General features: G+C 44.1%; 1 protein-coding gene across 2 annotated transcripts in view; it reads left to right on the forward strand.

Annotated features, from left to right (window-relative positions):
• The window catches only part of igsf3 (immunoglobulin superfamily, member 3), a 293816-nt gene that overhangs the window by 62656 nt on the left and 216283 nt on the right, over nucleotides 1-14877 (forward strand). For both annotated transcript variants that reach the window (XM_060929572.1, XM_060929571.1), the window contains exon 2: nucleotides 9419-9799. In XM_060929572.1, coding sequence (XP_060785555.1) covers nucleotides 9419-9799 — 381 coding nt within the window. The remainder of the gene's footprint in view (nucleotides 1-9418; nucleotides 9800-14877) is intronic.

Below are 14877 nucleotides of genomic sequence, written 5' to 3' on the forward strand. Positions count from 1 at the left end.
TCAGTTGTAGTAATAAAGCTGATGCATGACAACCACCTTTGCGGGGGTGTTTTAAATGCAGGATATTTTGTATGTGATGCATATTTCATGCTGTGGGCCCTTTGACAGCAGAGTTGGTTATTCTGGGTAAGTCTAACATGAGCCACATGGAAAAAAAAAAGCAGCACTCCACTTTGCCATTAAAGCAAAAGGATAAGGCTGTCGTGACCGTTTCAGTTTAACATCTTCAGAGCACCGTCATCATGTTAAAGCCTTGTCCTCGTGGGAGCCCGCTGATGGGGCACAGGCTAGCAGGCTGTCATTCTCACCTGCCAGGTTGCATCACGAGCAGGGTTTCAGGCTGTTCGAAAGAAAAAGAACTGCTGTGTGTGATCGGCGTGTATTACCAAGTCCCAGGCTATTGTCAAAGTATTTGGACAAGTTGCAAACCATACGCGTTTCCACAGAACGTTCCATTGCTGTGTATTCAAATTGCAATCAACACATCACCCAAAGACACCCATCTGTCAAAACTGTGCAGCCGTAGCAGGCTGCAATATTTCAAAATCAAGCGCATACTGCTTTTAAAGAAGTAAAATGCTGCACAAGCAAATGTTTGACGCATTATGGATTCTTTGTCTTGTGAGCGCTTCGCATCATATAATTACGGGAATAAATGCTAGTGCTCTTTGCAGACCTAAAGAGTGCTTCGTCAGCTCTCCATACTAATATAGCTGTCAAAGCTGGGACAGCTGTCTTGTTTATCCATGGATGGAAATGGCGTTATTCCCTTTGCCACAGCATTGTGGGTTCGAGAGAAACTGGCTGTCACTTGGAGAATGAGCCATTGATGATTCTGTCTGAGTGGCTGCGGGGACATTTCCTGTGTGAGAAGACTCCTTCACGGAGACGCGAGACTCAGTCAAGCAGACTGCGAGGGTGATGATTAGTGCAAAGACACCAAATTGGTAATCAGCATGAGTGTGTAAGAGACCGCTACCTGCGTAGTATTTTTGAAGAAAGAGTTTCTCAAGAACAATTGGTCAAGAAAGGAAGTCGCGTCGATCAGCATGACTGAGCTGGCGGCTGAGCCAACACATGGGAGTGTGTAATCATAGGTGCGGGCGGATAGACAGCTACCTGCCTGTGATCTGGAGAACGGTAGTCAAGATACAACATGACGGCTCACCACGTCATGTTACCTGACTCGGCTGTCAGTGTGGGAAAAGTATAACCGTGATGAGAATACATTCCATTGCATTACACATCTGAATAGGGCGAGGCAAAATGACAAATCCGTATTGTGAGAAATAGTTTCACCGTTTGGGTTGTTTGCAAATGTAATCAATGCTTTTGTAACTCTAACTACTCACTGACACTAAATCTCAAATTTGACAACCTAACCCTTTTATTATTGTATTATGCTTCATTTTTATAATTAGAAATAATTCTGTAAACACTTGATTTAAGGGTTCACTGCTGAACGAATAGTAATGCTTCCTGGAAAAGGGAATCATGTTATCGGTTCTCACCCAAATGAGGCTTGGTTTCGTTTTGAGTCTGGTTCCTCTCAAGGTTTCTTCATGTCATCCGAGGGAGTTTTTCCTTGCCACCGTCGCCACCGGTTTGCTCATTTGGGGATAAATTAGGGATAAAAATGATCTCATGTTTAAAGTCTTTTTAATTTTCTGTAAAGCTGCTTTGTGACCCTGTCTGTTAAAAGTGCTATACAAATAATAACTTGAAAAGGACGCTCGAAGGCACTTCTCTGATTACAACCATGCCCATGTGTACAACGGGGTTGAGTTAAACAGCGATTACATTTCAGTGCGGCACGACTACAGCAACTGTTTGAAGTGAAATGGAGAATTGCATGTAGTTCTGACACAGTGAGCATTTTATTTCTAAAGATGCAACACCCTGTCTTCTATAATACAGTGGAGGGTTTGCTTATCCATTTTCATGTCAATAAGGAAAAGCAGTATACAGTAGACCCCCGCCTATTCGCGGTTCAGTATTCGCGAATTCACATATTCGCGGGATTTTATATAGAACATATCTCCTATACATTCGCGGAAATCTCAGCGATTCGCGGTCATTTGCGGCGAACATATCGAACGTTTACGCACTGCTACATTCTCGGAGCCGAATGCTTGCTCGCTATTGGCTGAAGTTTGAATGGCGGGCTGCTGCTCATTGGCTGATACGAATGAGCGCATTGTACAGTACAGTCTCGCGGTTCCCGTAGTTCAGACTTGTTCACGTGTTGTGCGTTCTTGGTATTTTTGAATAATTTTTATGCCCTACAATGGCTCCTAAACGCTCTGCATCTTCTAAGGCTCCTGCCAAGGAACCTAAGCTCCAGAAGAAGGTAATGACGCTGCAGGAGAAGGTAGGACTTCTCGATACGGCATCAGCGAGAGTACCGTGCGCTACATAAAGAGCAGTTTTATGAGGGGGTTACAAGTATTCGCGATTTTGGCTTATTCGCGGCCATGTTCGGTCCCTAACCCCCGCGAATGATGAGGGCTTACTGTAGTTTGATTTTATTGTATTTCACAATTTTTGGAATTGTCTCCATACCCAACTAACATCCATCCATTTTCTGTCCCGCTTATCCATCATGATCAGGGAGAAGCTGAAGCCAATCCCAGCTAACTTCAGGCGAGAGGTGCGGTACACCCTGGGCAGGTCGCCACTCTATAGCAGAACTAACACAGATGACCAACCATTCACACCGATGGGCAGTTTATGCTGTGTTCACACTTGTACCGGTACGATAGTGGTATAACTGTATCGATACAAAGTATACCGGTACAGTTTAGTGCATCTGTCCACACTAGCGAGAAATGTTTGCGGTTTTCTTTCACGGTAGTTGAAATGCGTGTGCGCGACATGTTTCCATGGTTACCGAGTAACTTCCTTCCGAGAATATGGCGGATGAAACAACGTGTGTGTGCTTTTTGTTGTCAATGTACAGTCTGTATTTCTGGTGGTCATTTATTCAGTCGAATCGTATAACACGTGAGGCAGTTGAGAAAGAAACAAAGAAAACGAATCTCCCTTTCTCCCCCCTCACTTTCTCCCTCTTCCCTTCTCTTCCCTTCCCTTTCTCTCCCTTTTCCCCTCTTCCTCCTTTCTTCCCCCCTCTTTCCCCCTCCCTCCCTCCTCCCCCTCTCCCTTTCTCCCCCCTTTCTTTGCTCCATGTAGCTCCACGGTCGTTTCGTTTTCGCATGCGCATTATATTTGTATCGATACAGAACCGCTTCATCTGTCCACACTACAGCGAAGCGCTACAGTACCGATACTGTACCGGTACGAAACCCATACATTTGTGGGTTTCGTACCGATACAGTTATACCGATACAGTACCGGTATAGTTACTAGTGTGGACAGGTGTTGCGGTACGAAAGTAGTATCATATCGGTACAAAATCCCTAGTGTGGACAGGGTATTAGAGGAGCCAGTTAACAGGAACAGGGAAAACATGCAAACTCTGCACAGAAAGGCCCTAGTTGACCCTTACCCCTTTTCCATTAAATCAGTTCCAGGGCTGGTTCGGGGCTGGTGCTGGTTCACAACTCGTTCAACTTGCGAGCCAGCTGAGAACCAGTTTGCTTTTCCATAGCTCGCGGTGCTAAGGGAAGCCACGTCAGTTACGTCGCTGTATACATCAGTTACGTCGCTATGTTTGCATAAACCTTGGCACGAATATCGAAGCAAAAACAACACTGAAGAAGCAGCAGCAGCAACAACAACAATAATGGATGACTTCGCGTTTGTACAGCTGCTGCTTCTCGTCGCTTAAAAATGGCGACCTTTCGCGGTCTTATTGTTGTTGGTCTTAACAACTCCGCCCCCCCGCTGACGCAAGTGGTTCTTTCCTCTGGCCCAGCAGAGAGTTGGTGCTAGCCTGGAACTGGTTTCAGGGCTCGACATTAGCACTTGCCCGATGGCCCGGCGGTGTTTGTCTTTTGGGCCAGTTCAGGCCACTAAATTTGGCCAAACAGTGGCCCGGGCGGGCCAGTACGTTTTCAATACAAATTAAGAAATTTTATTACTCATATTTTACCCAGAATTGTTCGTAGAATGCACCTTTTCGATACGAGGTCCGCCATCTTTGTTTTCGTCACGCCCTGCGGCAGGAGTGTGTCGTCTTCGTGCATCTTCGGAGATGTTCGGCGCTGTTCGGAAGCGTCATTTTGGCAGGAAAATAGCATCTTGTAGGCGAAGACGGTTGCGGCAAGGAGACCATCAGAACGGTGAAATTCAAATAGAAATATGTTCAAACTCCATGCTCCCCAACCTGGCCAAAGGCCAGGTAAACAGTTTAAATACGATCATGCATAAATTAACTATCGGGTGTTAACGAACGGCTTCATTTTGAACTCGGCAGCCAATCAGAGCGCGCGACGTCACGCTCGGTTTCCAACTCGCCAAATCGTAAAACAGCATTTCACCACACGCGCTTTAGCTTCAGATGGTGTAAAATTGTTCAGACTTTGTATATTAATATGAAAATTTCAGGATACACTGCCAAGAAATATGGCTACACGTGTATCAACTTTTAGTGATTAAAGAATTAAGTATAAATGTTGGTTGCTATGACTGAAATAGAAGAACAGATAAAATAATGTGGTAAATTAGATCTGATCCCATATATATTATATTATTCAAATATGATGAAATCTATCAAAATAGCCAAACTGGGTCTACATTAGTTAATTACAACAAAAATAACTATTCTGACCCTCTCTGGTACAACCAGACCATGCTAACCCCAGTATACTCCCAGTTGCTTGGGTATCTGCTGTTGCCATGGCAACGGTTTATGTAAATGAGCTGAATTTGCAAAAATGTACTACTAGTTCCCCCAAGGGCATATCCTGAAAATTTGGTGTTTATATCTTGTCTTATTAAAAAAATACAACATTTCACCCCTTTTTGGCTCACCTGAGCATACCTGTTAATTAGCTAATTAACAGGTAATTAGGGTTATAAATCACCCCCGAGCGGGTAAGGCTTTGCAAAAATCTCACTAGATTATTCCCCAAAGTCCACCCTTTCAGGAAATGTATGGTTTGTCAATGATTCTCATGATATTTTATTAATTAAGAAATAAAACTTCTTCATGGGCAATAAAAATGCCCATTTAAATCCAGCATGATGAGGGTTAGTATGCCACCCTCACCCTTCATCCAGACTTGGGACTGGCCTGTGTGTGTCTTGTGGCTATTATATAAAGGTGTATGTAAAAAGTTCATTGTACCTTTATTTCTATTAGAATATCTACAGTGGTGAGAATTCGATCTACAATGTTGAGAATATATGAGCCAAAGTTGAAACCATGACAAAAAAGGAAAATATGTCGACATCACACAGGGTGGGTTACAGGCAAAGCTTATTCTATAAACAAGTTAGTTGCATGGTGAGGCAAACCTTAGCTTATTCTAAAACTTATACAAACAATTGTTAATGTAAAACAGTAATCAACAGCATGTGTTAAACGAACAGAGAACAAGAACAAAGGAAATTTTTAAATGTAACTAAGAAATTGATAGAACAAGAAATGCAAACAATAAAATATCAATGTGAACAAACAATAAAGATATAATAATGTTATTTTCATTAATTTCACCTTAAAGGAACAGTCCACCGTACTTCCATAATGAAATATGCTCTTATCTGAATTGAGACGAGCTGCTCCGTACCTGTCCGAGCTTTGCGCGACCTCCCAGTCAGTCAGACGCAGTCAGACGCGCTGTCACTCCTGTTAGAAATGTAGCTAGGCTCAGCATGGCCAATGGTATTTTTTGGGGCTGTAGTTAGATGCGACCAAACTCTTCCGCGTTTTTCCTGTTTACATAGGTTTATATGACCAGTGATATGAAACAAGTTCAGTTAGACAAATTGAAACGTAGCGATTTTCTATGCTATGGAAAGTCTGCACTATAATGACAGGTGTACGAACATCTTCTGCACGCTTCGACAGCGCATTGATATCTGAGCTCCGTATCAATGCGCTGCCGAAGCGCGCAGAAGGTGTTAGTACGCCTGTCATTATAGTGCGCACTTTCCATAGTATAGAAAATCGCTACGTTTCAATTTGTGTAACTGAACTTGTTTCATATCACTGGCCATATAAACCTATGTAAACAGGAAAAACGCGGAAGAGTTTGGTCGCATCTAACTACAGCCCCAAAAAATACCGTTGGCCATGCTGAGCCTAGCTACATTGCTAACAGGAGTGACAGCGCGTCTGACTGACTGGGAGGTCGTGCAAAGCTCGGACAGGTACGGAGCAGCTCGTCTCAATTCAGATAAGAGCATGTTTCATTATGGAAGTACGGTGGACTGTTCCTTTAAAATGCACCAGAATGCACGAATATGAATTGAAAAATCAAAATTTTCCGGGGGAAGGCCCCCCAGACCCCCCTCTTTGTGCAAGCACCTGTGGTGCTTGCAGCGGCTGCCTGTGCCAGCCGTGGTTCGGGTACCGCGCGCATTCGGGCCACCACATTTTCCATTTGGGCCAGTAACTTTTCAATTCCACTGGCCCAATGGGCCACCAGTGGTAAATGCTTAATGTCTAGTCCTGGGTTTTTCTGGCCCCAGAGCCAGTTCTTTGTTCAGTGGAAACAGAAAACCCGGTTCCAAACTAAGCACTGGGCCCCGAACCAGCCCTGGAACTGCTTTGGTGGAAAAGGGGCACCTGAGGTTCAAACCTTCTTGCTGTGAGGTGACTGTGCTAACCACTGCAGCACCGTGCTCCCAACCTAACTAACAATTTTTAAAATAAAAACAGATCATCAAATATCAGATTATCATGCACAAGACAAATGAATCTTAATTTAATTCCGGTTTATTATTTATATTCGTTCTGAACTGTCGGAGCAAACAGTCAGCTGAAATTACATAATGCATAATTCGACTGAGAAAACAGACATCTTAGCATGGACATAATGCTCTTAATTGGTGAGGAATGTTGTTTATTTGAGCAACTGGCCAATTACTACAATACATTTAAAAAAAAATCTGAAAGGACAAGGTTTATGCTTCTTAACCAAATATCTTTGACCCCTTGGGCTCCTGAGTGGTGCGGGCACACTCGCCTTGCGTCCGGAGATTGCGACTTCAAGTCCAAACTATAGCCATTTGTGACCAGGAGTCCAAGAGAAGCAAAGCTGACCATGCATTCTGGGTGGGAGGGGTGGCACACTCCACTGTCAAGCACACTCGCCAATCATGGGCATCTGTATGCAGAAGGGAGCAGCGGCCCTTTCCTGAGTGCGTCACGCTGCCCTGTGACTCAGCATGAGCAACAGTTTGAAAAGATTTGCGGTTAGCTGGCTTCACGTGTGTTCGAGGAAGAATGCGTTTCATTTTTACACAGAACCCGAGTGCATTGTTGGCTTGCGTTTATCTTTTTACTGATCCAAGCAGCACAGCGTGTCCACCCGTCTATCTGGGTCTGTGTGTGACTGGTGTTGTGTTAAGCCTAGGTCACAACCGGACGTACGATTTTTTTGGCCGTGCGATTTTTGACGTTTCCCAAATCGCTGCCTTTTTTTTGTTCGTGGAGAAAGACGCACGTTGGCCGTAAGTTTGTCTTGCAGTCTGAAAAAAACACGTAAGCGCCCGTAGAGTTTGTTTGACATGACGAAGAACCTCTGCGGCCAGTCTACGGCTCGAAAATCAGCACGTCACACGCGCGCCCTCCGTGCGTTTCTTGCGTTTTTTGCACGTAGACCGGCCGTAGGAGCACGTACGGCCTAGCCTGGGCCCGCCCATCCTAAGCGTGACGCAACACGAGGGCCTGTTGCGAGCTTAGTCTGGCCAGGCAAGCTATCTACAGCTCTTCCAAGCTCCCGAAAAATCGGGAACCAATCAACTTTGAGCATCTCCAACGGCCCTGGGTAGAGGCGTGTTCAGGGCAGTGACGTAGTAGAACTGCGACCGGAAGCCATAGATTGTTTACAGAATCTATGCCGGAAGCGCTTCATTCACTAGAAACATTACGAACATGGAGCAAGTTCTCATTGAAAACGGAGCAAAGAGCAGCCCTGGAGGTATTTATTGAAAGGAAGGACGTTTTCGCCTTGCTCCTGACCGGCTTCGGTAAGAGTTTAATCTACCAGTTAGCCCCGTCGCGCCACATACGTCAGAGGAAAGAGTGATGTGATTGGTTTAAGCTTCGTCACAGCCTTTTCTGGCTTCGACCAGTAGCAAACTGAGGCATTTCAGGGAGGCGGGTCAACCACAGGCTCTGGGAAACGGTTGGGCTTAATATCTTGGCCAGACCAATAGCTCGTAGAGCTTTGCAGTCGCGTTAGCCAGACTACGTACGGCCAGTTGTGACCGAGGCTTAAGGTAAGCATATGCTGGTGCGTGTGCGAGGGAATTTGGGGGCAGGGGGCTTTCAGGTTTTCAGTCTCTTCTCAGAGACTGGCCACTTTCAGTCTGTTCCAAGGTGGCACATTAATGCATGTGCATATTTCAGAGTAATTAAGTCACTGGCTGTTCAGCTGATTTGCAAGCAACATTTACTCCCTTTTCCATCTCTCTTATGTCTACACCTACACACACACACACACACACACACACACACACACAGTCACAGAACCATGCCAGATGGGACTTGGTAGCAGATGGGCTCTCCTTTTTCATTCTTACAGATTGGACAATGACATCTGAAGCATCATTCCCTTAACTGTTTCTTCACCTCCAACTGTTCCACATTTATTTTTTTTTCCTCCTTTATCCTGCCAAGCTGCCAGTATGCAGACACGGCCTGAGAGCACCTCTCTCTACACACAACAGTACCACAAACAGGCTCTCTGTGCTCTGGCTGTTTTTCAGGAGCAGATGTTTCCGAATAAACTGGAAAGTAGAGCTAATCTTGCAGATTGTGACTAACCTGCTTTGCAGAGGAGAGCTCCTCCTCGTCGAGCTGTTTTGAGGAAAATTGCTCTTTTATCATGTGCTCATTGAGTTGTTCGAAACCTCTGTTCAGTGCTAATTTATGTGTGGCGGAATAATTAGTTGTGCTAAATTCTGGGCCATGTTTGACAGCACGTTTTAAAGCACTTCTGTTCATTAATTTGTGAGAAGCATTTATTTGTATTCCGATTATAACATGCTTGCTTCATGATGCTCGCTGTTACAAGCAGGCCACACACTGTCGTGAGTGATTTGTGAAAGCTGTAGAGCGTCTGTTTGCTGAGGGCCACTAATGGGCCTTGTTGAAGTGGCGTAGATCAAACACTGCCTTTAGACACTCATACACACGGACTAAAAAGGCTTCATCAAATACAAGTGGACTGAACAGCTTGACATCTCGTTGCGCGGCAGATTCTTTTGGGAGCATGTATTGAAAATGGAGTTGTGGTGTGTATTTTGTCCTTCACTAAGAACGTTCTCTCTCCCTTTCTCTCTCCAGCAGGGACGAGTATAGCCCAGAGGCTCGTGTCGGTGCAGCCTGGGCCTATGGTGCGAACCGAGGGCTCCCACATGACCATCTGGTGTAACGTGACTGGCTACAGAGAGGGAGTGGAGCAGGACTTTGAGTGGTCAATATATCTCGATACAGCTCCTGATCGAGAGATCCGCATCGTTAGCACCGCCCAGCCCAACTACGCCTATGCCGTCTACGCCGACCGCGTCAATGCCAAAGAGATCTACGTCGAGAGACTGAGCAGAGACTCCGCCCTTCTGCACATTACCAAGCTGAAGGCCCAGGACCAGGGCGTTTTCGAGTGCTACACACCCAACACAGACGGCCAGTACCTGGGCATCTACAGCGCTCGAACCAACCTTACTGGTGAGTCTAACTTTGAGGTTCATTTAGGCAGGTAAGAATACACTCGGGTGTGAACCAAACACCAGATCTGAGAGCGTCTGAGCGTGATGTGCTCAAAGCAGGTTCAGGTACCCTGTAGTGCAGTTTGATTACAGTGAGAAAGTGATTGAATCAGTCCAAATGCCAGAAGTGAACTGAACGTATTGTGTGTTCTGAGCTGCAAGCAGCATTTTAAAAATGTATTTTTTTTTTTATTTTTTTTTAAATCAAATAGATGTGAGCTCTATGTTCAGGACATTTGGATTTACAAACAAAATGTAAAAATAAGCACAAGATGCAATGCACAAAATGTTTTAACCCAGTTGTTGATATAATTTTCATTTATTTAGTTTCAGCTCAGTATTTTACATTTACAGGTGTTTGTGTTTTTTTTTTTTTCCTCTTCCATGATTTTTGTGGGGGGCGGCATGGTGGTGTAGTGATTAGCGCTGTCGCCTCACAGTAAGAAGGTCCGGGTTCGAGCCCCAGGGCCGGCGAGGGCCTTTCTGTGTGGAGTTTGCATGTTCTCCCCGTGTCCGCGTGGGTTTCCTCCGGGTGCTCCGGTTTCCCCCACAGTCCAAAGACATGCAGGTTAGGTTAACTGGTGACTCTAAATTGTGAATGTGAGTGTGAATGGTTGTCTGTGTCTATGTGTCAGCCCTGTGATGACCTGGCGACTTGTCCAGGGTGTACCCCGCCTCTCGCCCGTAGTCAGCTGGGATAGGCTCCAGCTTGCCTGCGACCCTGTAGATCAGGATAAAGCGGCTAGAGATAATGAGATGAGATGAGATTTTTGTGGTTTGTACGCCTCGTGTCCATTGCATCAGAAATGTTTTATGAACGTGTTTTCAGATCTCAGCTCACATTTGATGGGTTTTTGTTGGTTTTTTTTATTTAATTGTGTACAGTGTCAAACAAATCAAAAGTATCCATTTCGCTCCAATTCGTTTGCCTCTTCTCTTGATGCAGTTCACGTGGTCCAATGTGAGCACAGCAGTGACAGTCGGATGCAAACAAAGTAATTGATCCGAGACTGCCTGAAAGAGGTGGCCTCAGTATATGCCTCCAAGCAGTGTGATATATGATCACATTTGAGAATGCAGTGCAACCCTGACTCAACTCCACCATAGAAAGTGAACCAAGCATACTGTTTATTTTGGGTTGCGGGCAGCAATTTTTGACAAACAAGCTGCTAAACTGACACAACATTGCAAAGTGAATGGCAGAGGACAGGGCTTACGTGCTACAGGAGTAAAATATTTTCTGGATATCAGAGCCAAAGAATAAGTAGTGCTGGATAAAGCTCAGGACTATATTTATTAATATTTATTTCATATGTAGCACTATCTGTGTTCTCAATAAGTGGTTGATTTGCATGGTGCTTGTTTATTTTCCGTATTTGAACAGGCGTGCATGTATGTAAAATACACACACTTTATACATACATACATACAAGAAGGTCCGGGTTCGAGCCCCGTGGCCGGCGAGGGCCTTTCTGTGCGGAGTTTGCATGTTCTCCGCGTGTCTGCGTGGGTTTCCTCCGGGTGCTCCGGTTTCCCCCACAGTCCAAAGACATGCAGGTTAGGTTAACTGGTGACTCTAAATTGACCGTAGGTGTGAATGTGAGTGTGAATGGTTGTCTGTGTCTATGTGTCAGCGCTGTGATGACCTGGCGACTTGTCCAGGGTGTACCCCGCCTTTCGCCCGTAGTCAGCTGGGATAGGCTCCAGCTTGCCTGCGACCCTGTAGAACAGGATAAAGCGGCTACAGATAATATATGCGATAGATAGATAGATAGATAGATAGATAGATAGATAGATAGATAGATAGATAGATAGATAGATAGATAGATAGATAGATAGATAGATAGATAGATAGATAGATAGATAGATAGATAGATAGATAGATAGATAGATAGATAGATAGATAGATAGATAGATAGATAGATAGATAGATAGATAGATAGATAGATAGATAGATAGATAGATAGATAGATAGATAGATAGATAGATAGATAGATAGATAGATAGATAGATAGATAGATAGATAGATAGATAGATAGATAGATAGATAGATAGATAGATAGATAGATAGATAGATAGATAGATAGATAGATAGATAGATAGATAGATAGATAGATAGATAGATAGATAGATAGATAGATAGATAGATAGATAGATAGATAGATAGATAGATAGATAGATAGATAGATAGATAGATAGATAGATAGATAGATAGATAGATAGATAGAAGCCCCACCCCATCATAGTGAAACTGAGTTGAACCAAACAAATCAGCCAAGTAGGCTTTCTTGTCAAAATCTCTGTACTGTATCCTTTGATACGGGAAACCATTCCGCACTCGTTTTATCGGAATCCTGAAACAAATGGCTTACTTGGGCCCCAGTGTTATTTCAAGTAAATCTCATTTTCTGGTCAATTCAACATTATTAGAATCCTGAAACATGGGCCCAGAGCTCTTTTATGTAAATCTTATTTTCTTGTCAACTCAGCTTAAGATGCACCACTGTATTACAAGTGAATTTGCAAAGCAGTTCGTTCCAAAATCCTAGTGAAATCGTGCTCCGTCGTGCGGCAGCAGTGAACTCCATCACTTACTTATCTATGAGCCGTGCTAATGGCGCCGTGTTAATTGGTGAAATCTTAATGCATGAGTGGATTTATCAGTAGCATCAGTCATTTCCTGGCTGTAATGGAGTAGGTACCTGACAGAATGCCAGTCCATCTGCGTGCCAGCCCACCCCATCGTTATCCCGGACACAGGCCTGTTCTTCTGCTCTGCTGTCTGATGCCATTACACAACCATCGTTAGCCTTTTACTTCTAATCATAATGAACAGCCCCTCCAAATCCTACACGCGCTGCTCACTTTCCCGTCTGCCTGTTCTCTCAGCTGTGACGTATCTGAGAATATTAAGCTGATTGTAGTCTACTTTGAAGGTAACATTTGTACAACCCCAAATCAGAAAAGGTTGGAATGGTATGTTTTTAAATTGGAATTAAAACCGAATAGTGATTTTTGTAAATAATATTTGACCTGCATTGCACTCAAAACAATACAGCACGTTATTTGAAGTTTAAATTTTTTTTGTATATATATTTTCAGAATAAGCACATTTCAAATTTGAATCTTGCAACACATTTCAAAAAAAGTTGGGACTGTAAAGCATTTACCACTTTGTAATGTTGCCATTCCTTCTCACAACACTTGAGATGTTTATGGATTGAAGACACCAAGTGATGAAGCGTTTCAGGTGTGATTTTTGTCCCATTCTTCCTGCAAACAGGTCTTAAGGTGTGCAACAGTACGGGGTTGTCACTGTTGCATTTTTCATTTCAAAATTTTCCACAAATTCTCGATTGGGGACAGAGTGGACAGGCACCCTCTCCTTCCGCAGCCAGTCCTTTGTAATGTGTGCAGAATGTGGTTTTGCATCGTCTTGGTGAAATATCTCTGGAAAAGACGCCATCTTGAAGACAGCAGATATTGCTCCATAATCTCCGTGTACTTTTTCTGCATTAATGCTGCCATCACAGAAGTGTAAGTTACCTTTGCCAAGGGCACTGACACAACCCCATACCTTGACAGACCCTGGCTTTTGGACTTGATGGTCTTTTCTGTCTTTGGTCCGGAGCACACGGTGTCCATTTCTTCCAAAAAAAAAGGCCTGGAATACTGATTTTGTCTGGCCACAATACGCATTTCTGCTGTGTGATGATCCATCCCGGATGCCTCCAAGCCCAGAGAAATGAACAGCGCTTCTGGACACCGTTAACATATGGCTTCCTTTTTGCACAGTAAAAAGTTTTAACTGGCATTTGTGGATGTAACGCCATATTGTAGTGCTTGACAAAGGTTTGCCAAAGTAATCCTGAGCGCATGGGGTTGTATCAGCTATAGATGAATGATGGTTCTTGATGCAGTGCCATCTGATACCCCTTTTCCACCAAATCAGTTCCAGGGCTGGTTCGGGGCCAGTGCTGGTGCTGGTTCACAACTCGTTCAACTTGCGAGCCAGCTGAGAACCAGTTTGCTTTTCCATAGCTCGCGGTGCTAAGGAGAGCCATGTCAGTTAAGTCGCTGTATACGTCAGTTACGTCGCTGTGTTTGCATAAACCTTGGCGCAAATATCAAAGCAACAACAAAATGGAGAAGAAGAAGAAGCAGCAACAACAACAATAATGGATGACTTCACGTTTGTACAGCTGCTGCTTCTCGGCGCTTAAAAATGGCGATCTTTCGCGGTCTTGTTATTGTTGTTGGTCTTAACAACTCCCCCCCACCCCCTGGTGAAGTAAGCGGTTCTTTCCTCTAGCCCAGCAGAGAGTTGGTGCTAGCCTGGAACCGGTTTTTCTGGCCCAGAGCCAGTTCTTTGTCAGTGGAAACAGAAAACCCGGTTCCAAACTAAGCACTGGCCCTGAACCAGCCCTGGATCTGCTTTGGTGGAAAAGGGGCAAGAGGGATCGGAGATCACAGGTGTTCAGCTTAGGCTTGCGCCCTTGGCCTTTTACGTACTGAAATTCCTCCAGATTCCTTGAATCGTTTAATGATTTGATGCACTATAGAGAGCGAAATATCCAAATCCCTTCAGAGCTTTCTTTTGAGGAACATTTTGTTTTAAACATTTCAATAATTTTCTTACACACTTGTTGACAAACTGGAGATCCTTAGCCCACCTTTGCTCCTCAAAGACTAGGCCTTTCCTGGATACTGATTTTGTACCAAATAATGATTGCAATCACCGGTTTCAAATCGCATTATTATTTAATTGCTTACCTCCATTGCTAGCCCTGAAACACAGGAATGGATGTATGTTATCAAATGAAATGAAGATGACCAGACCAAACAACATGAAATGCACGTCAGAGTCAATTTAGAAATCACTGCTTTCTTTTTTCATTTGCATTTTCCATACCGTCCCAACTCTTTCTGATTTAGTGTTGTACATGCTTGAGAATCTCTGTATGTGAAAGGCTGTGGGTGTGTTTGGGTGTGCTTCTGTAAGTCAGTGCTGAGTGTACCTTTAGACGTTAGTTTATC

The sequence above is a fragment of the Neoarius graeffei genome, chromosome 9 (genome assembly GCF_027579695.1).
Source record: "Neoarius graeffei isolate fNeoGra1 chromosome 9, fNeoGra1.pri, whole genome shotgun sequence".
NCBI classification, from domain to species: Eukaryota; Metazoa; Chordata; class Actinopteri; order Siluriformes; family Ariidae; genus Neoarius; species Neoarius graeffei.